General features: G+C 37.4%; 1 protein-coding gene across 2 annotated transcripts in view; it reads left to right on the top strand.

Annotated features, from left to right (window-relative positions):
• The window catches only part of GRIA4 (glutamate ionotropic receptor AMPA type subunit 4), a 220250-nt gene that overhangs the window by 161538 nt on the left and 32302 nt on the right, over positions 1 to 26410 (top strand). For both annotated transcript variants that reach the window (XM_042838826.1, XM_042838825.1), the window contains exons 10-13: positions 3536 to 3742; positions 11228 to 11598; positions 12903 to 13101; positions 17570 to 17817. In XM_042838826.1, coding sequence (XP_042694760.1) covers positions 3536 to 3742; positions 11228 to 11598; positions 12903 to 13101; positions 17570 to 17817 — 1025 coding nt within the window. The remainder of the gene's footprint in view (positions 1 to 3535; positions 3743 to 11227; positions 11599 to 12902; positions 13102 to 17569; positions 17818 to 26410) is intronic.

Here is a 26410-nt window from a genome sequence, read left to right as displayed (position 1 = left end):
CAGAAGGGAAATGAACCAAAATGGATCCTTCAAGTCACCCAAGCGATCCCTGCCAGAACTTAGGCCAAGTGAGTCCACACTCATAGGTGCCTTCACAGGATGGGGTCATTACTGCTTGCACCTACTGAGGGTGGTGCTGAATCTCACTGCTCCCCCTCTTGGTGATCCTTCAGAGAGCATGGAGAGAGGAGGGCTGAGATTTATGTATCTATTAACAGGAAGAATCAAGCATCTGTTGCTTTGCTATGCAGAGGCAATTGAAATGATTTTATTTTGTAGCAGCCCTATCAATGATGTACAGGCAGAAGCTCAGTGTCAGGATTCTGGGAGAAGCTGGCCTCCTCTGCACCTGTCTGGTTCAAATCTCTCTCCAGAATATTTTTTTTTTCATGATTTTAATTATATGGCATTGGTTTGGGATTTATAAGAATGTCTGATTCAGAAAAGCTAGCAAACACTGATGCTGGAATTGAAAAACAAAATGACTTTTCAAGTGCAGCGAGCAAATGTAATTGAAGTTTGTAAGGAGAGTCCACAGATTCAAGATATTGGACAGGATATGGTTCTACTGCTAAGTCAGGAGATAGGCTATTTTTTTCCTCTGATTATTTTTAATCATTTCTATGGAAAAAAAAACTGTGTAGAAAGACAAAGGTTTTGACATTTCCTGTAATGGGAACACAAATTGTAAATGAGTGAGGAACATTTGATTCATGTGCCTGAAATACTTCCCAAAATTAAGATATTCCACAAACTGAGGACAGAATCCCTTATCACTCCCTCTCTCCCTCTGAAAAACAGGTGGTTGACTTCAAGCTCACTTGGCAGGGAATGGAATACAAAGAAAGATATGCTGCTGCTAAAATTCGTCAGGTTTTTTTAGAAGATCCAAACACTGCACTACCAAAATCACTGCACTGCATCATTGCAGAGATTATAATGTATAGTTAATGCTGTGGCCTTCTCAATGTCCACATCACATATGCCAGGATGATAACAGCTTGCTTGGGGATTGCTGCAGTTTTAGCAGTCCTTGGTCATGCAGTGCTCATAACAAAATCCTCAAGAAGTGCAGCAGTCTGCTATTATCATCTTCAGATTTCTCTGGGCTTTTACCTATGTCTATACACGACAAGGAGACAGGTAGCCAGGTAGGACATGAATGTGACCACTGCAAATGGTTTTTTATGCAATAAGGTTCATATTGGAATGAGTGGTGGTAATGCATAAATGGCCTCCAATACTGAATTATCACTCAAGGATTGTGGCCCATGAAAGCACATCAGTAGTAGAGAATATCACAAGGAGAGGATGGGAGGAGAAGATTTCTGGGGATACATCTGAGAATGAAATATTCCTGCAGTACTTACTAACCTGCATCTTTGTTTTAGTAACCCCTCCTGCTTCCCCATTCCCAAACTGTTTTATTTAATCTAGGATATTTTTGTCACATTAAGTTAATGAACTACATAACTTTCTCCATTCTCTTTACACAAAGCTCCCTTCTGCCATCCTTATACCGGGGTGTGTCATAAGCACAATTAGCACAGGGATTACATTCACATAAGTAAAGGGAATAGTGCCTCCCATATGGAATCCAACTTTTTTCAGGTTTTCTGCCTTTTCATTCTGTAATAGTAAATTGAACATACTGTTCAAACTTGCCTCTCAAGTTCTTGTCTTGGGTGGGTTAAGATGCAGCTAACAGGAGCTACATTTTTGTGTCTGAAAGAAGAAATTTATCTGGCATACTAAAAAAATTGGAATTGATGTATGTAATCTTTAATTGCTCCTTTAATGCCATGTATCCTTTTTTGTTAAACATTGAATATAGGTCACATAATTGCTGCTGCTTAACACTGATGTTCATGTAGTACCATCTAGAACAAATTCTCAATCTACCCATTTACCTTAATTTTATTTGTGCGGTAATTAGGTATGTAGGAAAGATGTGACTAGGGCAGAGGACTACCAAGGTCAATGTCTAAAAAGCATGCCAAGAGCCAGCACAGCTATAGCCTCAGAGAAAATTGGAGTTGCCAGTATTTTATGATGTAAATTCAAACAAAGGGTGACATTAGCAACAATATTTTATCTGGAACTGGCTATTAATATGGATTATGTGAAGTCATTTAAAATACCACCAGGAACTATAGTTTGACATAATGATTGCTAAAGTCTGAAATCCTCACAGAGCCAGATAGAAAAAATATGATTTTAATTTCCCAGTCACATGTTCACTTTTACTGTGGTAGCATGATTTACAAAGACTGTTAAGATCTACTTTTCAAAACAATTTTCACTTGTTTCCAATGGCACTTAGTAACCAAAACTGTATTTTGATAATTTGACACACATCTTTAATATCAGTCAGCTTTACACTATGCTTGTTCATAAATATTACTTAGGTCCATAGTAAAAGACCATGTAAAATATGCACTCTTTATTCAAAGATTATATGCTTCCTATGGAATATATTTCCATATTCTCACCAGAATGTGCATAGCCTCTGAGCAACTGTGCATTTTAAACCCCAAGAAAGTGAATAATTCAGGCTGTACACCTGAAATTATGTACAAAGGAGTTATGTTACAGGATATAGATTTGTTGAGCTGAAATTAACGCCTCCTCTTTATTTTCATGGAAACTACAACAGATACAAAAAGCACAATATCAGTATTACATAGCACAAATTCTCAGCTGCAAGACACTATTTTGCAACAGAGTCACCACCATTAGCTATGTAAGAGCCTATATGTTGCACTTGTAAAAGTCTGCACCAGTAGAGGTGATCCACTGTCCCCACTGCTAAAACACACCATCCATCGCTTCACTGTGCTGTCATCCACTGTTTGGTCTCCATAAACGTTCAGAAAGTGTCTATGAATGTCAATAGGTGTTATTTTTTTCTGCATGGAGGAATTCAATTACACACATTTCCTTCATTCACACTTCTATGTCAGATGCCATTCTGTCAGACTGCTTCTCTGCTGCCATCTGTCACACAGAAGCAAAATGTAATACACTTGTGGCAGGAAAGTTCAAACTCTACTGCCATAGCACCAACATCAACCTCTGACATCATGGGCCAACATCATAAAATAGAAGCTATTACTTTTGGAAGAGCCATTGCACTCATTGCAGTCAAAAGTGTAATTTATACCTTGTATTATCCCACAGTCATTTGCATTGCACAGATGCAACCTCTGATCTTGCTTTATATTCACTATACACTGTACTAAGATCTTTAATTTAGCACAAAGCAAAAATTATATTCGTACTTGGGTCTTTTTTATGATTTTTATTTGTAAAGGTTGATAAAGCTTGTGAAATGTGTAAGCCAAATTATAGTATATCCAGAATAGTATAATAGTATATTCAGAAGGATTTCTGTTCATATATTTAAATTTAAATGTGCTAACAATATCCATGTACTTTTGATTAAAAGTATGTTGCTCAGTCAGTAGATTACATGTTGCTTTTCAGAGTATGTTCTGTATACTTCTCCTTTACAGTTTTAATTCTTTCATTATAGGAAGCCCCATATGTTATGTTCAAGAAAAACCATGATACGTTTGAAGGGAATGACAAGTTTGAAGGATACTGTGTAGATCTGGCGTCAGAAATTGCAAAACATATTGGTATCAAGTACAAAATTGCCATTGTTCCTGATGGAAAATATGGAGCAAGGGATCCAGAGACAAAAATCTGGAATGGGATGGTGGGAGAACTTGTTTATGGGGTAAGCATACCAATTTTTGAAGCAGGATTTAATTTATTTTAGTATTAGTCATAAATTAGGAAGTATGTGTGTATTTTATTTAAACCTGAAGTCACAGAAAAGAAACAATTCTGTTTCGTATCTCTGTGCTTTCATTTATTTTCAAGAGGAAATCAAATGCAAATTTTGCTATTTGCTCAACCAGTACTTTGTGACATTAGAACATCCATAGTTTTCACATCCCTTAAAAATTCGTTACTCTTAGAATTAATGGAGGACTTTCAAGACCACCCATTCTTGATATACCGTAAAGTTTAGTTGGGAAGTTGAATTCATTGATTCATTTTCATGGAATGCGGGCAGATCTTTTAAAAAAGACAGGACTGATGGACTAGTGTTAGAAATTGTCATTTATTGGGACATATAAATAACATATATGAACATATAGGCACTGAACTGATCTGGAGAAGGATTCTTCAGAAAGAGCATCATGGTTAAAAATTCTGTTGACAGAGTTGTAATTGTGAAAATAGTTCCAACAACCACAAGAGAAATATTTTTAGTATTTAGTGTTACCAAAAGAAGCAAAAATTCAGAGCTCTGCTTGCTGGTTGCCTCAGCTGCTGCTATCTGTAATGTGAACAGAACCCAAATTTGAGATAACCTTTCAGTGATGGAATAAAAAAAATCCTGAAGCCCTTTAGATGAGAACATTTCCATCAGTTAGCATGTATCATGCTTACACCTCTATGAAAGACTGCTGAATAACAGCTGGTCTACTCACAGTTTTAGGCAGAGCCTTGCCTGCCAAATGATGGTTAGGGCCCTGCTCTGTTCAGCCAACTACATAAAGCTGACAGATTTTGTCAAAGTCTTTTATTCATCAGTTCAGGTATCTCCATGACATGAAATAGACTTTGCACAGCAAAAGTATGGGAAACAATTGTCCCCGAGTTTGTTGATTTCCCTTGATGCGAGAATGGGAAGGATTACATCAGCATCACAAACTCCTGTGTTCCTGGAAGCTCCTGAATGAACTAATCTCACAGAGGAAAAGCTGAGTGATCACCAAGCGTCTGTATCTGCTTTAGTGCCTTAGAACTCTCAGAATGTTAAAAATCAAGGGTTTTTCAGATTCATCCTATCCAAATTAAGGCAACTTCTTATCTGGATTTTAATTACATTAACCATCACATAGATGTGATCATTCTACACTTTTATATCAGTAGTTTCTTCTAAGATATCTGAGAAATTACACACATTGTGAGAAAGTCCCTTTGTCCAGATTCTGTAGAGTTTTGATAGCAGAGTTTTAGTGACTTATAATCTAGTGAAGTTATAGAGGAAAACTGAAATTACACTTTTTCTGTTTCCTGATCATTTCTGGTGTTTGGTTGTTTGTTTTTGTTTTGTTGGGTTTTTTTTAATCTTTTTTTCCCTTATCTTGAAAAATTTACCTCATGAAACTCAACCATCTCTAGTAATAGACTAACACACAAATTCCTGTTGGGAAGCTCAGACAGAGGTTCATACCAGTCCTGGAATGTGACTGCTGCTGTTGACATACTTGAAAGCAAGGACACTCCCAGGTATGAGCAACTTGTTGCAAATACCTGAAGAGGACATTCCACAATGCATGGTCAGAACTTTATTTTTTGAACAGAGAAGAATTACATGAAAGCTCTTTAGAGGTTTGATGGTCAAGCTGAAAGCTCTCAGGACTGCTTATTTAACTAAAAGAACTAATAGCACTCTGCTGTTGCCCAGTATTTGCTATAGCACCCAAAAGCTCCTATTGGCAGTGTTGATCCCATCATGTCAGTAGTACCAGGGAATGCCTGTGAGTACTTGAACTCTCTTGCCTAATCTGCTAAATTATCTATCTAAATTATCTGACTATTTACAAAGTTCATGGTGTATTTTTGACCATAGTTACTCTCCAAAATGTTTTCTGGTCCCAGCTTGACGGTAGCATGGGTGTGTCTCGCTCCAATTTATTGGAGGGAGATGAGGTTCTTTTAATGTCTGTATACCCGGCGTGAGATTAAGAAACAACAGTTCATATGTTGTTCCATCCAGTTTATTACCAAACCTAATCAGGGAGATGGGGAAGGGAAGCAGGGCGATAGAAAAGATGGAAAAGAAGCAGGAGTTGCGTAAAGCAGGGAGAGTCACCAGCAGGATCCAGCAGCGTCCCGTTGCACGGCGTTTGAAGGTCCTAGGCAGACGCAGCAAGGAGATGGGGAGCAGCAGCGTGGCCAGCCTTGGGCAGCAAGCAGGTAGACAAGGAAGTCGAGCAGCCAATCCTTGAAGCAGCAGCAGCGCTCAGGCAGCAAGCACAGAAGAGTTCGACAGCATGCAGGAGTCACCTCAAGAGGAATCTGATCGTCAGGAATCCCTCTTCTTCTTCATGAGGAATCTGCTGCCAGAAACCTCCGTTCTTCATGAGGAATCTGTTGTCAGAAAACCTATCCTCATGGTCTTCAGTTCCTCTTTTATCCTCCTTGTTCTCCTGCCTAGGTGACAAGGATGGGCCTTGAGCAAGAGTCATTGAGTACCCCCTGAGATGGCCATCATCCTGAGATAGGTCCACACAAAGGAGCACTTCACAGCTATCTAGCTGCAGCTCATCTCACTCTCGTTGCCCCTGGCCTTGCCCATCTGCGTCCCCCAGACAAAAGATCTCACAACCTTTGCCCAGGACTTGTTCATGTGTGTCCTTCAGACAAAGGATTTCACAATCCTTGCTGGGGACTTGAACAAGTCCATCTGTGTCCCCAGCAAGCTTTGAGACACAGACATTAACAGAATAATATCTTACAGGGTGACAGACTACTCCCTATAAGCAGCTTGGATTCTGGCTTGGAGGTTCAAGGATTTTCATGGCAGAGACAGAGCCTGTGCTGTGCCAGCTGGCCAGGAGCTCCCCAGCCTTGTTCAACTTACTTATACAGATGTAGCTTTAAAGAAGATTGTTTTTCCTGTTAATGCAGAAAAGTGTGTTACTTAAGATTTCCATGGGGAAATCAAGAAAACCATTCTCCCTGCAACCTCCTTGAGTCCTTGCCAGATGATTTACACAGCGGCAGGTCCCCACTTAGAGAAAGCAGGAAAATCAGCCCATCCTTCCTGCAAAGCTCTCCTGTAAGCGGCTGCTCATCTTCTCCGGTAGATTCGCAAATCATAATCACAAAGTCTGAGTGTTTGGCTGTGCTTCAAGCAGGGCTTTTTATATGCAGCCAGGATTGAGACCAAATTTGCAAGTGAATTAGCAAGTTAACAAGACAACCTGCTTGGGAAACATTTTACAGATACTAAATGCCAACCATATTAAAGGGTAAACAGCATTGTGCCACTCAGTGAAAGCATTTCTGCATCACACAGAGCAGTCCTTGTCTCTCCTGCTCTTTGCATAGACCCCCAGTACCATGTAGCACTGCTCATGTTGCTGAGGGTGAGCGCATGTGCCAGTTAATCCCATGTTACCTAGTTAAACCCACATGCACTTTGTGTTCTGGTAGCTGGACGCCTTCAGATTCTGTGCAAATGGCTTGGCTGTTACCTGAGCACTGTAGCTCTTTTTTTTTTCTATCATGTTGCAGAGGAAACAGAGTGATAAGGTGCTGTGATATGCGGCTTTGCTATGACTGTACATAAGGTCATGGCAAGGATTGATTTATTTTCCTATTTTGATTTTAGCACTATGTGAAAAGCCATCAGAAAATCTTGCTAATTTGTCCCTGATTTATCTGAGCACCCTCAGTAATCTCTTGTGGGGCTCTGTAGCCCTTCATAACCAGCCCACTCGGAGAAGAAACGCAGCTGAGGTTGAAATACCATTGATCATGTATAACAGGTGTTTCCAAATGCACTGACAGTCAGCCTTGATTAAATATTTATTCCCCTGATGGAATATGCTACTCTTGCACTGTTTCATACAGAGGGTCGAAGCTCATTTCTCTTTAAAATCTGAGAAGCATGTACTTCCATAGTTCCTGTATGATTTTTCTCAGATAGCTTTACCACCTTCATACAGATTGCACTAAGCACAAATTTTATTTAAAAGATTAGAATAATATACTCTGGAAAAGTGAAAATCTGCACCATCAGGCTTAATCTTGTTCCATTATTTTAAGCTGGAAGAGTGCAGAATACATCTGTACTTGGTAGTATGCAGCCTAGATTGAAATACCATTACAGGTGGAGTTGGTTTGAGTGTGAGGTGCCATTAGTCTTTGTCCAAACAGATTTCACTGGGAACATGATCATGAATAATTTGCACTATTGTTATACTGTTTATCATTTAAATCCATAAACACTGATATTTTTAATGCACAGCAGTTGTTGCTATTTAGTTTTCAACAACAAGGAGTTTATGTAGGCCTCTATGTGCCACAAAATATCCATACAAAAATGATAAGTAGTATGATCAGATTGGGTAGGTTGGATTTTTTTCCAAATATTGGGCTGCTAATTGTGACCTAGCTGTGTACTGTTCATTTACATTCGTTGTCATGAAACAAGTTTGTCTACATTATGAACTATCTAACATTAGACAGCAACTGTAGTGAAATGGGATACGTACTTATTTGTTTGATTGATCAATACCTCTTTAACTCCTTAGGGTAGTGTAGACAGCTCATTCTGCAGGCCTTTTAATTTGGTAAGATGCAGCTCATCCAATGTTTTGCATACAACAACAGTGTGCTAATTAGGTCTTTAAATTAATCTCCACAGCTAGCACCAAAGTGGTGCTGTCACTTTTCCACCTCATATCATAAAAACTAACAACTCTCAAGGATCCATTTTTAACACCGCTCATAATCAGCAGCCACATAAGAAAATCAAGATTTAGCAACACTTTTGAAAACCAAGCTGAGCGTTTACACTGTGTTAATAAAGATACTATTATGTGGCTATGATAACTAGCAGTAGTAGACCACGATCTCCCTGAGTCTTTTATTTATTTGGTTTCAAGGACTCCACAGCAGGCATTCACAGAACTTGAGATTTGGGATTATAAATGACATTGACTCTAAGGTTGGAAGCCATCTTTCTAGAAAGAGGGAAGTGATGAGTGAGATGAAGTACAGAACTATGCAGCAATGTCAGTAACCCAAACCATCTTACAGTCCTTAGATTACAAACACTAGATTCAATTTCTTCTTGTCAGGATATTTGAAAATATATTTTAAACGTTGTTCGTATTTTTTACTAATAAAATCACAACACTTCAAGAAATGATTTTTAAAAATGCCTCATATCACAGAATTTAAAATGCAGAGAATTAGCACTATTGCCATAATGATTACCCCAGATATTAGCACAAGAAATAATGACTGGTATGCTTGCAAAATGATGAATTTAATTATACTGCTTAAACTGTAATATCTTTACATAAAATCAGGGTAAGGGTTTGCATCACAGCTCTTTCAGAATGACAGCTATAACCTGATGATTAATATATAATAATTTAAATTTGAATTTGCATTTTTGGACCATTGCACGGTAATGAGTCACTTCTTTTAATGTGTTCAGAATTATGCAGCTGCAAATATATATATTTAAATTATAACTACATTAGATAAGTTTAAAATTATATTCCATAAAATATGTATAGCTTAGTATAACTTTGTTTATGAAAATACAAGAGCATATTACTTTGAATATGCTATATCTGTTTTAAAGTTTAGAGATGACAAAAAACCTACATTTCAATTTTAATTTTTCTTTATCACACAAGCTATTTTTGTAACACTTGGATTAGACAAACTATTTAAGCACGTCCTCAGTTTTCAGCCTATTTTAATCTCGCTGAAATTTGAGGGATTTAAATATGTCCTTTTGTGTTTTACAGAGTATTTATGTCCCAAAGAACTTGCTAAAATGAAAACATACTTAAATTTTGATAAACTATGAGAAATGTGCTTTATCTGATGATGCTACTCTGTAGGATGAATTTGGGCAAAATAAGTATTTAAAAAAGAAAATGAAGACAGTTACATTACGGAGGTTTATGAATAACTCAGCTGTGCCTGTGAAGATGATTGGGCTTGTAACTGGGAGGGAAACACATGCAGAATATCTCATGTGTTGAGATCTGAAGCAGAATATGGCCACTGCAGAAGGCAGGTTGTGAGTCTACCTTATTTGCAACCAAAAAATGTATTTCCTAAAGATATCATCCTTAGCCCATTAGCTAAGAGGTCCAAGCTAGCCAGAGAGCCTGGGCTAGCCTGCATCTTTATGAATACATTTGGGGACAGCACTGTGGTAATCACAGACTCATAGAACAATTTGTGTGGGAAGGGGCCTTAAAGATCACCCAATTCCAACTGCCCTGCTGTGGGCAGGGTAACAGGATGACAGGATGAACAGGAGAAAGTTTTCTGCATCTCTGTTCCCCTGTCCCTGTTGCATTTTCTTCCCAGTTCCTTTTACAACTCCCATGTAAGGTACTACTGTAATACTGTACTATAGTACAGTATATTCTATATATACAGTATACACTATATACAGTATATACTATACTGTATAGTATACTATACAGTATAGTATAGTATGTACATATAGTATATACTGTATAGTATACTATACAGTATAGTATAGTATGTACAGTATATAATACTGTAGTATGACTGTACTACTGTACAGCTTTAGCTCACAGGGCAAGGAGCAAACCTTAGTCTGATGTTGGTCCTGGATCACAGAAAAGACAATTAGTGCAGTTACAATACTTTGTAATTAATGCAAACATCGTTGCTAGCATCCATAATCAACGTCATCACCAGTAATGATTCATTAAAGACTGGCAAAAACGTATTTAAAGAAACAGATCGTTTAAAAAATTCTCTCTGAAGGAAGTGGATTTAACAAACTTTTTATCATTTAATGGCACAGTTTTGTAACCTATTTTCCACGTATTTGTCTTTTGTGCTGCTTATGACTTGATTCCTTTGTACTGAACTATCTTTTCCTCAAGTTGTCTTCCTGTAGTTTTGTGGCATTAATTAATCACCTTTGCTACTTTATGGAACTTGGAATTTCCGTGAGACTCTGAGTTGGGTTGTGCAGAACAATGATTGTACCTTATGAAAATATGATAATATGCAACTATTTCTGGAATTTTATAAAAAATACCAATATATCTAGTGTCAATAACACCATTTTCACTTTGAATCCTTCCTTAAATTCTTTAAATTTGAATTAATACCTGAAGTGCCCTTCATAGACTGCTGCCCACCTCTGTAAGATCTGAGAGTCTTCTCTCAGGAAAATTAAGTATTTCTGTAGTTCTGTAAAACAAAATCCTGCAATATGTTTCTTTCTCTAAAAGCATATCGAGTAAATGTAGACTGTGATAGTACGAAACAGAAACATAGTATAAAGAATATATAAGCCACAGTGTCCTGATATTGATAACATACCTTTGGAATTAGCTGCTTATCTGAGTCTATAAGCCAAATCCAATTAATCTATACATCTATATTTCTTTTTTCTTTATAGAAAGCAGAGATTGCTGTTGCGCCTCTGACCATCACTTTGGTACGAGAAGAGGTCATTGATTTTTCTAAGCCCTTTATGAGTTTGGGGATATCCATTATGATCAAAAAGCCCCAGAAATCTAAACCAGGAGTATTTTCCTTCTTGGACCCTTTGGCGTATGAGATCTGGATGTGCATAGTCTTTGCCTACATTGGTGTCAGTGTGGTCCTGTTCCTAGTTAGCAGGTTTAGCCCATACGAGTGGCATACAGAAGAACCAGAGGATGGGAAAGAAGGACCCAGTGATCAGCCTCCCAATGAATTTGGCATATTCAACAGCCTCTGGTTTTCCCTGGGTGCCTTTATGCAACAAGGATGTGATATTTCCCCAAGGTTTGTGTCAAATCTTTTTATGTTTCCATTTTTTCTTCAACACTGAAGCGTAAAGTCTCCCGTTTTATTTTCCTGGCAGTGTTTTGAAGTTCATTCTTTAGAAAGCCTTTTCATTTTTCTCGTTTTAATAGCTACAATAAGAGTAACAAAATATGCTTTGAATTTCAGCCATTATTGTTTACATGAGTCAATGTGTATAAATCACAGACAGTTCTCAGAAACAACAGGTACACATGGGAGGAATCCCACTGTATGGGCTTCAGAGGAATTGTGTTGTTGCTAAATTAGTTCCATTGTATTACAGTTGTGAAATGCACGCTATTATGCTACTTAACTTGTCTGAACAAATGTCTCATTTCTGTTCCCTATTAAATTCTGCAGCACTGCATCCAGAATATCCCTGTCTACACGAGAGATAATATTTGACCAGCTGTTTGTGGAAGCCATGTTGTAGTGCCAAGCTAGGCATTACAGAGTGGGTTACTTCAGATGTAATATATGATCTCAGTCCTGAATTTCTCAACCTTTTTAGATGTTCTGGAACTTCAGTGTGCAGTAACTACAACTTAATTTATGACCCATTCTTTCAAATTTGAATTAGCAATGAGATTTCAGAGCATCAGCACTGACCTCTAGCTCTGCTATTATTGAAATCAGAAATAACATTGCTGCTGATTAATACTGGATGTACATTCCTCTTCAAAAGCCTTCACATCAAATTGCAGGTGGTAAAATGGAAATTGTAGTTTTTACTTATCATAAATAACAGTTGCCACAAAAATGCATGCTTCTTAAATAACAAAATCTGAAATGTTGAGTTATTACAGTTGTGTTCAGAATGTTTGATAAGTCCTTGTGGTAACTGAGCATATGTTGAATTGGTCACAGAAACGTTTTAATCCTGGAACCAGTATAAGCATGTGCAAATCTCATCCTTAAAGAAGAAAAAGACAAAGCTACTGATCTGCAACTACTAGGCTTTACTTTTGTCTCAAAAAAGAAATTACCTACCTAGGATTTTTTACAACATTTTTGCCATGCTAGGCATTTCCTGAAATAAGAACATTGGGATTACTGTTCAAGAGAATTCATACTTCTGTGTCTGTGAGAAATATGTATTACTATAGTGGACTGTATACTATAGGCATTAAGATTCAAAAGTGTATATTTAAAATGCGGATAGTCTCCTTCCCATCTTCTGTTAGGTAATGACATGTTCAGTAATAATAGTGCCTCCTTTTTTTCTCTTTCTCTCTTTGTGGCTGAAAAGACAGGAAAATGTGCATTATCTTATTCATGTTTAGATCCCTCTCAGGTCGCATTGTTGGAGGTGTCTGGTGGTTCTTCACGCTCATCATTATTTCATCCTACACTGCTAACCTCGCTGCTTTCTTGACTGTTGAGCGAATGGTCTCGCCCATAGAAAGTGCAGAAGACCTTGCCAAGCAAACTGAAATTGCTTACGGGACACTGGACTCAGGGTCAACCAAAGAGTTCTTCAGAGTAAGTTGGCATACCCATTAGAGCAGCTTTCGCTAATGACCACTCTGATAACATGCTTGGAAAGGGTGAAGTACCATTACTTTGCAATTATGTATAATATGGTTTGTAACTCATGCAATTCTTAATCTACATTTTTACCCCTGACACCTTTTGTTGGAGTTCTCAGTTATTTTAATTCATGGAAAACTTATTGATCCTGTCACATTGGAGAGAAGAGTTTCCCTGAGGGATACTGGAGCCTGTGATAATTAAAGCAGCATTGCACTATTGATTCATTTGAAGCTGCAGCACTAAAATGATGTGAAGCATTGAAAGTCCATGATGATAATATGTAGTCTTGAAGGTTTTGCTTTTACTTTTGGATTTGGCTGCATGCATTTTCCTTTAGGGTCTTGGATAGGAAATGCATTATTTTTAATTTACAGACTTTCAGATGAATAATAAAGAGAAAATACAACTTGAGGGGATGGAGCTGAAACATTAGGAAACAGCCTAAATAGCCATTCATATGTCTGTGCTGTCTCTGTTGATTACTTCATTTTCATTTGCTTTCCTATGTATCTGTAGTTGACATGTAAACCTCTTCCTTTGCCAGTCAGAAAACAGGGAGCCTGAGCATTATCAAGAGTACATAATAGATAACCCCCTCCTGCTTTCTTTCACATTTCACATTTATTTCACATGTGAGTTTAGTGTTTGAACATGGCTTTGAATAAATGTAGTAAGTCAGTAATTCTCCCTTGGTAACTAAGTGGTTCAAGACAAAAAATCTAATATTTATATGAAAGATACAGGTTAAGGCATTTTTAGAAGAAAGAAAAGTTTGTCTTACTGAAAGAGTACTGTTCTGTGTCAGGCGCTCCCATGTAGCTTGAATGTTTTCAGTTTGGCCAAACTGAAGTCACTCAACAACATTATGAATGGAATTTGTGAACTGAAGACAGTATCAGTTCAGAGAGTTGCTGAGTGTTGTCCAAGAAGCCTGTAGTGAAATAATATTTTCATTGTAAGATACAGCCCCATAGAAAACTTGCAGATATTTTCTTGCATATTTTTAAGCTGTAAAAATATGGTGCCTTGTGGGAGTTTACTCTTAAGAGAGTTAACTAAATTTCTTCTGTAGACACTGAAACCTGTATGGGACAAGAGTTTTAGGATGAAATGAGTCACCCATTGAAGTTTCTTTCTCTTTGCACCAACTCTAGAGTGATCCATCAGAAATGGCTAGAGTGCATGGTACTTCATTTTCTGATGGATATGTTTCCCGGACAGGTGTCTATAGCTGTCTTTTTGCAATGTCAGTATGCTGCTAAACACCTAAATGCAATGTTTCAGATGGTTTCTGAGTGCAGGCTTCGTTATCCCTGAGGTGGTAGAAGCATGGGTTTTTATTCTTGGAAGCCTTTATTTCACATCAGACACCTGCCAAAATGGTGGCTTTCAGATACAGAGAGCTTATCCAAAAACTGAAACACTGTAATCCCTGAGATGGCTGGATTTCCTATTTTTTAGAAAATAGCATAATCCCACAGTATTCCTTTTTATTTTTCTTTATATGTGCTTAACCCATAGATTCTTCTTTAATTCATTTAGTGCAAATTCTGGCATTTAATTCTGAGAATTCCAGTTTTAGTACATTGAAGTGTATGCATTTCAGTATTTTTTCGACAGGCATGAAGCTGTGACGACAATTAAAACCATGATGCTGAGAACAAAACAGGCTTATTTAATTATTTATTTATTCACTTCTTGCATTCTCAAGAATATGCAGTATTTGCTGTTTTTAATGTGATGATACAAAAAAGAATTCCCAGGGGAGATCTTAAAGGTCCTTCCCAACCTAAGCCATTCTATGATGACTCTATTTCTAAAAATTTTTGCACAAAACAGGGACAAGGATAAAATATCACTGACAGACAATATTTCTACAAGCACAATCCATAAACTCAGGTCCCACCTCAAACAATAGTACGTTAAGATTTGTTTCCCAATTAATCTGTGTGTGTGTGTGTGGTTGGAAGCAATCATTAGTTTCAAAATTAGAGTCATGGATAACTTTTCTTTTAGTGATTACTGAAAGTGATTACTGGCTGTGGTCCATCAGGACATTTTCTTATCATTTGATCATTTCTTATGAAAACGTCAGAAAATCAGAACAGCCATTCAGTCTGCTTTAAATCATGATTGAAAACTGAAAAAGAAAGTCATTTTAAAGACACAGTAAAGAAAAATAAGACATTGATTCCACCAGCTATTTACTCTCCTGTTTTGGAAGCATCAAGAGTTGCACTGTCACAGCAGCTTGCTCAAGAGGAAGGAAGCTTACCCTTAGTCTCAGAAAAGCCCTAAATGAAAATCATCCTATCTTGACTGACTGTAGAGGAAAGCTGCTAAGCTTTTTCATGTGGTAATAAGGAATATCTTCATTTTTCGCTCTAGGTTGACATGTGCAATTTGAATGTTAACAAGTGAAAGCTTGGGAGACCAAAATGTCCTCACAGAGCAGATGTCTTGTTAGACTTTCTGTATTTTTTTATCACTCGATAGGGAAACAAAATAAGATCCAGAAAAAAACATACTTAATTGAAACCTTTTTTTTTAATTGACTTAGGGCATAATTCCATGTTAATAATAGTTCTGCTTTGTGTGGAATGTTTCTAGTTTTGAAGGAAAGTGACCTATTATAAGTTTATTTCATGAAGTGAATGTTAAGACCTAAGAAATTGTTAGAAGTAAAGATAAACGAAGGCAAGTAAATATTCCTGAAATGTTGCCTGATTCATTACTGTTCTCTTACATGTTTTTTTTCTTTCTGTAATTTTAATTGTAATTGTAAAGCAAAGGGAAGACATGGATGGCTTGACTAAGGCTCTGCTCTTAGCTTCTATTATGTAAATGAAAAGGAGCTGTGTCTGCAGTGGAAAGAGAGGATGTGATTATGGATATATACAACTATTATTAATTTGCATAATCACAAGTTTTATTGTGTTTGATGGACAAAATGGGATAGGTAGACAAACTAAAAAAAGAATGGATAATTTATGATATTCTGTTGTGTGGTATTTGTGTCGAACATTTGGATGATGCTTATTTTCCAGTTAGATGTTCTCTCCTAACAACTTCGTTTCTAAGCCATAATACATTCAGTCAGTATTTGCTCAGGGAAATTACTCTTAACCTATGCAAAGTCTTGGTTCCAGGATTCTTAAAGCCATTCTACATTTAAATAATACCTAGATTACATTATTTTATATTTGCTCAAATATTCTAATATCCTTCTGTTTCCTTCAGTGTGGGGCCACATAATAAAGTAATTATTTTCCTGCAGTGTTCAGCACAGCATAGGAATGGGCTGACAGAGCAAATCTCACTTTGCTTGAAATTCCTGTTGACTCAAAGAAAAGCTTTCATGGCTAGAAAGATTCTTCTTTTGCCCACACACAAGAGAAGACAAATGCCATGTCTTATTAAATAAAAATACCGGATAGAGGTCAGCTGCCATGCTGCTGGTTAGCATATATGTATTTGTGTTGCTGGATGAAGCAGAGGAGTTGCTGAATTAATGTAACAAGCACAGGGAAGCGTCTGATATTGACAATCTCACCACTGTGGTTTCCAAGTTTAAATTCTGCCCTTTCTGATGTTTTATTTCCTTATTTATTTATTTTTGCTTACGGTTTATCATCCCTTATTCTTTATTTATGAATACATCACGCAATCCCAGTAAGGAAAATCTCCAGCTAAGTCATGAATTCCTGCACATTCCTTGAGCAAGCACATGTCCTGGCCAAGTATTTGCAAGATATAAACCCAATTTATTTATGAACTACTGTTCTAAAAACATACCTAGTATTTGTTTAAAACCAAATGCTCCCAGCATTATATCTCCTTCAGCAGCATATTTTGTACAATTTTCTGTTTTCATCTTTAATTTGAACCATGTCTTCGAATGCACAGAATCTCAATTGAAGTTGAAACAGTTCTGGATTGTGAATAAGCAGAAATATTACTTAAGCTATTGTGGTTTCACTGATGTTAGAAGTAGGTGTAAAAGCAGAGAATTTACTCAAGATACAGCTCAATATTTATGGAGGAATTCTTTTATTTTTTTTCTCTTTTCCATACAGGTTTTTAATGGATATCTATTTCATACATAATTCCCTAAAATACTCCTTATAACATTTATTGTGCAAACTGCTTTTATCTAAAAATAAATTCAGGCCTTAAATATGCAGTTACTTTATTGTAACTGGTCTACAAGTGATATCTGATGTTAAAGTATATCCATTGTTATGTCTTTTTTTTATTATTATTTATTAATCATTGTATTAAAAGGAAACCCTTAACAGTCAGATTTTCCCAATACCCATTATTTGAAAAATTGTGGTTGATTGATTTTATTTTGAAAAGCACCACTGTGAAATGTCGCAACATTCTTTTGTTCTAACTTCTTTTTAATTTTCTCCAGAGATCAAAAATAGCAGTGTATGAAAAGATGTGGACCTACATGAAATCAGCAGAGCCATCAGTGTTCACTAGGACTACTGCAGAGGGAGTAGCTCGTGTCCGCAAATCCAAGGGCAAGTTTGCCTTCCTGCTGGAGTCCACCATGAATGAATACATTGAGCAACGAAAGCCTTGTGACACCATGAAAGTGGGAGGAAATCTGGATTCGAAAGGCTATGGCGTAGCCACACCGAAGGGTTCTCCATTAAGGTGGGTGGAATAGTATAACAATATAAAATGTGTTGTTATAGTATTCCACCTTCCCTGATGTCCCTGATATAGCTATTTTTTTGTTTTGTGTGTGAACATGGTATGTTGTTTTTCTTTTCTTCCATTTCATATTTTGTTTGATCAGCAAAGGTAACAGTTCCTAATTGCAATATGGATTTAACAGCTGTAGTTGGCATACCTTTCAAGGCCATATAAAAACCAAACTGGTTGAACACTAGCTACTTGAAGTCAGCCTCAATAGAATTAACATCAGCTATTCTATTTCATTCTGCTTTTTTCACCAAATTCAACCCTTTATAGAGTATTATGCATACATTATTTGCATCAGTAGCTGCATCAATAATAATGCCTACATTTTATGTTTTGTTCATTGATCTTGGCTGCCAATTTCTGAAAAAGAAGCTGCTTCTAACATTTTTTTTTTCCAATTGTCATCACTTAGAGGCAATTGTTCTTTCATTACAGAAACTTAATTGAATTGCTTCTCTTAAAGCACCTTCTTATTTAGAAAAAAAAAAAAAAAAGTTTTGTTTCCAGCATTATGCATTTCAGTACTGCCTTCAAAGTCACCAGCATTTTTGCTACCTTGGTATAAAACACAGTCAAGCAGGAGAATTTTAGGTTCACAAATAGACCATTGTTTGCTGTTCATTTGGATTTTCAAGGAAAAAGAAGTCTAGGTACTTCTCTGTGTTAAAACTGCCAATGTTTACCATTGTGATGTCTTTAGCATGTAATGCAAACAGAACTTGTTTTTTCTTATGGTAGAGTTGCCAATTTTCTTCAAAGCATAAGAGCAGCTAGCAGATGGAGGGAATATGACCTGAGATGTCTTACAGCAATAGGGTGCATTGGAGTTGGGAGAGGGAATGGGCCATGGAGCAACCAGCACTCCCTGCAGCAATTTCACTCATGTGCTCACAAGTAGAGGTTAAAACAGTCTCTGGTAACATAGTCACTAGTGAGATGAGGGAGGTGCTACAGGTGCAAATGGAGACATTATTTTGTGTAGGAAGTAACTGGGGATATTTGACTACATTCATGACCGCAGAGGAAACAACTTCACCACTATTCAGTTAACTAGGTTAGCTCTTAACTCACTGATTTAACCTGCACACAGTACCACAGACCTCGAGCCTTAGCTGCGCCACACTGATGAGAATGGAAATATCACCATGTCCATCTGCAGCAAAAGAAAAAGGCTATACATTCAAAGGAATATCAGTCCAGTTATTGCCAGGATTGAATATTAATTTTTGGTCCTTAACATTCAGTACCTCTCATTTAAAAACTGACTTCTTTGCCACTGAATGGAATGGTAAGAGAACATAAGGAGATGAGAGAGGGAAAATGTCAACAGTAAAATACTAATTGTAAAGAAATTATGTCCAGAACTCATGGGGCTGTAAAAGCAGAAGGTAATAGATAATAAAAGAGTAGTCTGTTATCTGAGTATATTTCCAAAGATCATAGCCACATATTTTTAATTTTATATTTTTAATATATTATTGCCTCTCCTCTCAGTGCTGCAGAGTACCTGGAAGAGTTAGGCAGCACTGCAGTTGAGTGCTTTTCTTGCAGCTTAGATAATAAAGTGCCCAAAGTCAGAGCAAACTTGTTTAGAAATCAGTTTACATGCTCACCTAGCCATGGTCTGTTTGCCCTGAGCATGCTTTGTGGTGTTCTGTAGTCCTCAGTATTTTCTGCTGAGTATTCAGCACCAACAGTAACAGACAGCCTATTATCCTGAGCATTAGCAGCCAGTGGTAGTTGTTTTTTGTCAAATTTGGGTTTATCTCAGGTTTGGTTGGCTGGTGAGATAAAATACATTAAGAGTAATAGGAATGAAACATGAAGTGGTTAGACCAGAAGGGAAGAGGGCCCATTAAGACAGGTTAATAGGAACAAAAATGAAAAGCCATGATCACAAGGATAAAGTATGAAATCCTGATTCCATCCCAGATAAAAACAAAGCTCGCATATGTTTCTGTGAAGCCACAATTTGGTCTAAGTATCAGAAAGTATCATTAGAGTGATATGAACAACATTTAGTTTTTCATCTCCTAAGTTCAAACATGTTTCATAAAAGGGATAGGGAGAATCTTACCCAGGCTGAAAATCGGACCAAATCTTCTTTCAAGCTGTCTCGACTGGCTGTCAACGTCCATGTCTTTCCTGAGCCTTTCTTTCACATGTGCTAAGCTGCTTGTTCTCCTGCTGCACCCCATTCCCTCTCCAGCCCCAGTGACAAACCTCAAGCAACACATGAGTGCTGCTTACCCATTAAAAAACATTAAGCAACTAACTTAATGTTCTGGACAAGAAGAAAGAACAAGCAACACTCACATGCCTACCACCTGATCCATGTGTCATGTAGAACTAGAGTGAAGAGGGGAGAGGCATCCTAGCCGTGTGCTTTTGAACAGAAAAGACTCAGCTGTACTTTTTAACTGCATGCTTCAGTATTTCCTGAGCTGTTTGGAGCCACAGAGAGTGCTGGGTTTACCGTTTGGACTGCTACTGGCCAGACGACTTATGTAACCACTGCCAGCACAGATAATTGCAAATATTGAACACGCACTTTGAAATTCATGAAGGGCAGACTAGCTCAGCTCATTACATAAATTAGTCAAAAGACATAACTTGCTGTGGGAGTTGAAAATTTTATGTTTTATTTAATTATCATAACTTCCTTTTGGAATTATGTGTTTACCATAAATTACTTAATGTAGTTCAGAAATAACTGCAAATAACATATAAATGTTAAAAATTCTATTCTCTATTCTCTAAAAATTCTATAACTCTATTCTTGGGTTGTTCAGGACCAGGGAAAAATATCAGTTTTTTAAAATGAATTCTTCATGGCAGATTATTTACTATGCTCTTTGAACACCTATTTCAATTGAGATATTCTGTTCTTAATCTTCATCCTATCTACAATGATTGCAAATCAGGAGTTTCTTCACTAAAAATGTGGTAACAGCTTCATATAACATTGATATGATTATATGGAAAACCAGGCCATATATTTTCACATACGTAGCACAGACAGAAAGTGGAGGAAGTATAATCAGATTTCTTCCGTTTGCAATGATTTCCAGCCATCGCATCACTGGGCTTGTGTTCATTAGAGTGCTCGTACCCATCCCTTTGCTCATACAGATGAAATCCACCCTTCAGAGTGACCAGGGACCGGTCTCTCTGTTGCTCATGACCCTGCGCATGAGCAGGTTAGTGGATTTTAATTTGAAACTCTTCTTTATTGGATTCCATGCCTCATTTCTGCAGTGTTCAACCAGTAGTTATTGGCTAATTTAACTGATTTATTCTCGGTGCTGGTGGTGTAGTAGGACTCATGCATATATATCACTGGGTGGAAGAGAATGAGAAATGCCTGATGTGTGTTTCTTTTATGCCCAGTGGGCAGTATCACACTGCACATCATGTTTGTCTCCTTCCTTCCTGCCTTTTCAGTGATATTCGTTTATAGGTAATATGGTAAAAGCCTAACACATCTGAAAAGGAATGTGGGATTGAGGGCAAAGACTCATCACAACAAAAACTAAGTTTCTTTCATAGCACTACCCAGTCATCCCTACTGTTTTCTCTTCCTACCACGGTAGGTATCTGTCCAAAACTACTGTGTAGTAATCAGTGTGACATAAAGAGTATTTTTCTTCAATGGTTGTGTATTGAAAGTTGGTTAAGAGAGAGCTGCTGGTCTGCTTAGCCACACCTGCCTTTGTAAATGTGGTGTTGTTAGAAGATGGGCTAGTAGCCAGACTTCTGGTCACTGTGTACCACCCCTGGCTTGTTGGCCTTGCCATGCACAGTAATCTGTGTCTCTACAGGGGAGTATCTGGAGGCCTTTCACTATGCAAATTCTGTACCTTGCATGCTTATACTCGTCTATTTTAGTTATGTAGGCATCATAAACATGTTTGAATAGTGATGAAAATGGAAGTTCTTTGTTCTTAAGGGTAAAGGAAGAGTAAGCAAGGGCAATATTGTCTTAAAGGTACTGCTTTTTGTACTTTGAAGCTCTTTGATGCAAGGATAACAGGTTGAGCTAGAAAACTCTTATTGCCATGACTGCTTTCACTAAGGACATTGTGCTGTGCTGGCCTGCAGCCCACAGCATGAAGTGTGAATGGGTGCAAGGTGGTCAGTTTTATGAGTGCTGGTGAGGCTCTTTGAGACCTGCTCAGTGTGAGTGGTAGAATTAGATCCGCCTAAATAATTAAATGTTGTGTGAATAAATGTGCTGATGAGATGGAATAAATGTGTTAGAAATTGGTGGGATTGATGGTGGCTGTTCACAAACATGATCAAATCCAGGGCTGTATTAAGTTCCTGCTATTGACCTTACAGTGAGTGTTCATAGATACAAATCTGGGATTCCATATTTCATTATTCAAGTCTCTATTCTTTATGTATAGCAAATAATAATTTCAACTTGACTTTACAAGGAAGTGTTTATGTTCTGGTGAGAAAGGAGAACAGGGTCATGTGGCTGAAATGCTAGTGGTTAGTTCTTCACCCCTTCCTCATGTGTTTCTTATAACATGTGGTGGAAAACATGGGAAAGGCATTAGTGAAGCATGTGGATGTAATTTTCTGATTGCTGGTGTGACATGAAGAAATGCAATGGAAGCAAAGCCATGGATTTTAGTCTCTAGCCCTCACAAGGAAGGAATCTTCTGGAGAATGGGTGAAAAGGCATCCCCAGGGTGCCCTGCCAACATCTTAAGCATTCACTTATTTGAATGCAGAATCTGAAAGAGTTTTATCTGCAGTGGGGTTTCTGTGATGGAAGGATCTTTTTTCTTGAGGTACCTTGTGAGTTTATGTAAATAAGATAAATATCCATCATGAATGGGGGTCTGTGTGTGGGGAGCTTTGCAACCTACTGTCTTGATATTAGTGACTTTATAACTAAAGTCCAAGTTTTCTTGAGGCAAATCTCCAAACTGTTGTCTAGCTGTTCATCTAGTTGGCAGCTTGGTGTCAGTGCAGAAATAGGTTCCGTGGGGACAGGTAGATTGCTCTTTGAAGTAATTCAAAGGTATATTGATGTATTTTTTGTTTTTTTATTTTTGGCAGGACACAGAAAGTGCCATGAGTGCAGCATCATGGACACTAATGAGGTGTTTTCTCTAGGGACTAAATTCTGTAAACACTTTTCACTGCAATTTTGTGGCTTAAGTCAGGATTGTTTCGATTTCCTAACTTTCCACTTGTAAAATTTACAAGAACAAAACTCTCCAAGTAAAAGATTTTAGTTAAATGTATTTGCTTGTTCATCCTGCAGTGGAGCTCTTTATCCAAACACTCGGTGCATTTATAAATGTTTCCCTTTTTTTTTTTTTTTTTTTTATTGGGCTCTTTTCTTGTGGAGAAGATTAAAAATTAGAAAGTTAACACTTGAGGCATTACTGTGGAACAGTGGAACCTAGGACTCTGATCTCTGCTATCTCTGCTCTCAAGATCTTTTTTTTCTTTTTCCTTTTAAGAGAGACATTCTATTTCCAGACAGAAATTATCAGAAATAATCCAGGTAACTAAATATGCCTCTGAGGCTCAGCTGAAGGAACAACTTGCTGACATTCATTGCCAGACTTTCTGTTGACTGATTTGCTTTTGATTTTTACATTCCTTTCTAAAGAGTGGCCGACTCTGCCTTTTTACCTAGTAAATGTTATTTTTAGTTGACAGAAAAGCCAATGCATTCTGAAGGGTTTGAACTGTCTGAGAAATATCCATGCTATAAGCTCTGACACTGCATGGGTAATGGGGTGTTAATTCGTGCCTTGTTATGCCTAAAATAAAGGGAAGAATATTATGTGAAGTCATACAGTATGATCTACACCATCAGTCAAAATGGGATAATATTTACATTATGCATAAGATGTTACAGATCACATTCCAGTTTTCAAATCATTTTGCATCACAGAAACAAATGACCTTATAACAACTCAGTAAGAAAAACTCTTGACTAAAATTCTGCTCTTGGAAATACCAACACAGTGCTTGGAACTATGCTGGTATTCCTGTTTTCTCAGCTTCCCCCCTTGCTTTAAAAGAATAGAAGTCAAACTCAGTGATCTCACACCACTGCCGCATTTTTATCATCCATTATTCACCAATTGTTTCTATATGTTTACAGCAACCATAAACAACACCAGTTTCTAGCTCCTACAGTGCTCTTCTGAAATGATTACTACCATGTGATGCTGCTTATGGGCAAGACTTGGCATTCTGGTAGAGTAAGAGAAACACATTTAAAAAAAAAAAAAAAAATTAAAAAAAAATTGCTTTTTCTGTATCTCTTCTCTGTGAAGATCATTCATTTCCAAAACCTGAGGAGGTACAGAGCTACATGGCGGTATCTGTGCTCCCGTCGATCTGTTCCTTACTCCCAGGGAAGATCCCTGGGATCTTAGTGAGACCAGTTGTGAAATGAGGTTTTTGAGCAGGTCTGAAAGGATGAAGTGGAAATATTGCAGTGAGGAGTGCAGTGATACACGCTGTGGAAACGACAATGAAGCTTCTGCCTACAAGGTAATCTTTATCTAAACGTTGCAATAGCAGCAGATATTTTTAAATTTGCAGGGGATCTCAGTGAGGTTAAATAACCATTCTGCCTTTTCATCTTCAACATTGGCTTAGCAGCACAATGAGGTATCTTTTTTAACAAATCCTCATATTTTTTTTAAGAAAATATTTAGACAGGAGCTTTGTCTTTCCGATATTTAGTGATTGCTGAAGGTGAAATTTCTGTGCTCTTATAGAAGCATCGATGGAACCATCAACGTCTGTAGAAGAAATGAAGGCACAAAAAAAAAAAAAAAAAAATCTTGTTCCTTCTTTTGTTCTTTTGTTTGTCTGCTCCAGAATTATTTGAATGCAAACAAAATACGAGCTACCAAATCTGACCAAATGAAGTCTGTCAGGTCGTTTGCTTCCATGTCAGGTAAAAATGGGATGCATATAAATAAAGCATAATCAATGAATTTCCCTAAAACTATCAGTGAAGAGCCAGAATCTCTCAAAAAGATGGATATCAGGGCTGTACATGTCTTACTGACTTTCTGGAAGTTTGCCTACGCTTGATAAGCATGAATCCCCAGAATATGCCAGTGGGATACAAAAAAGGGTTATGATAGTTTCCCATCTACAGATACTTGGAGGAAAAACTCTGCTTCTTAGCACTTCAGAGGTAAATTTCTCCTGTCCTTTTCCCTGCTATTTCCACAGTTTCTTGCAAAGCATCTCAGCAGAGAGCAAGATACAGCTCTTTATATTTTAACAATGCAGCTTGTTATTATTTCTCCTTTTTCTTTTTATTACAACTCTTTGGCTGTTTAGGTGTCAATTTCCAGGAAACGGACAGGCTTCAGAGTGTGCATTCATTAAAGGCACAATCCAGCCACCCTTTGAAGTTGATGGTACAATTCCCACCAAGTAAAAGATCTATCCCACTAAGATAGTAATTGTCCAGGTAAATTGTAGGTAGACTAAAGCAAGGGAGCAGGGCACTGAAAAGCATCTCAGCAGCTTGTAACAATACCTCTCTGTGGAAGTGACATTTGGGAAACAAATAGCACCTTCATAACAGCATGCAATTAATCTTTGTGGCAGTTGCAAAACTTACCACTTCCATTTGATGGTAAGTACCAGATGGACTTCCAAGAGACAAAAAAAATGGCCATCTAGTTTTTTCTATGCAGCCTTGGCTCTTGCAAGAAATCCAAAATCAGAAGTAGGAAAAACAGTTTCTTTTCTTTCTGATATGATTTAAGTGATCTGAGTATTTTCATCACTCAGCACACTGAGTAATGGATGAGTTGAACATCCCAGAAGGCAAAGTGGAAAATTCTCCCCAATAAAGCATAAAGAAAAAAAAAATCAGCTCTAGTATCCATTTCCCCACATCAAGATATTCTCAAGGTGCTCAGGTTCCAGATAAAAATGGACATACATATATCTCACAAACCAACGTGAGTTAAAAAGATTTAACAGAACAAATACTTGTGGTCGATCGGCAGTCATTTCTCTGAATTGGTCTACCTCACATGTGGTAGGAAGTAGAGCCAAAATTTCTGCTCTTTTATTCAGTTAGTTGCCTTCAGATATCCTTTGTGCATGTCAGAATTTTTATAGCTAGAAGACTTACTCCCATCTTCTGCTTCAGTTCTTATGCTATCTTTTCCATTTAAGTTACAAAGTACTTAAAGCTGAAAAAGGTTTTAGCTTCTGTTTAACTATACTTTTTAGCACATCATATGATGCTGAACAATTCTCTGCTCTTTTGTTGAGCGAGACTCCCTTTTAACAGCTTTCAGCAGGACTGTCAGTTTTCTATAGTCAATGTTTTAGTACAATTTTCCTTCCACTTCTTTAAAGCCAAAGGTCGACTGGATGAAAGTGGAGTTATAGGTCCTAGCTGACCTAATACAGAGACCTATTTTATTGTTACACTTCAGTTATTTCTTTCCACTCTGAAAAGACACAAGAAAAGAATAATCTGTCTCCAGGACCCAGAGGAGAAAGGGTCCTCCCTCCCTCCCTC

The sequence above is a fragment of the Centrocercus urophasianus genome, unplaced genomic scaffold (assembly GCF_019232065.1).
Source record: "Centrocercus urophasianus isolate 14NV4802_14NV808 unplaced genomic scaffold, USGS_Curo_1.0 seq_9, whole genome shotgun sequence".
NCBI classification, from domain to species: domain Eukaryota; kingdom Metazoa; phylum Chordata; class Aves; order Galliformes; family Phasianidae; genus Centrocercus; species Centrocercus urophasianus.
The sequence above is the reverse complement of the archived record's forward strand: the minus strand, read 5'-3'. Positions and strand labels throughout refer to the sequence as shown.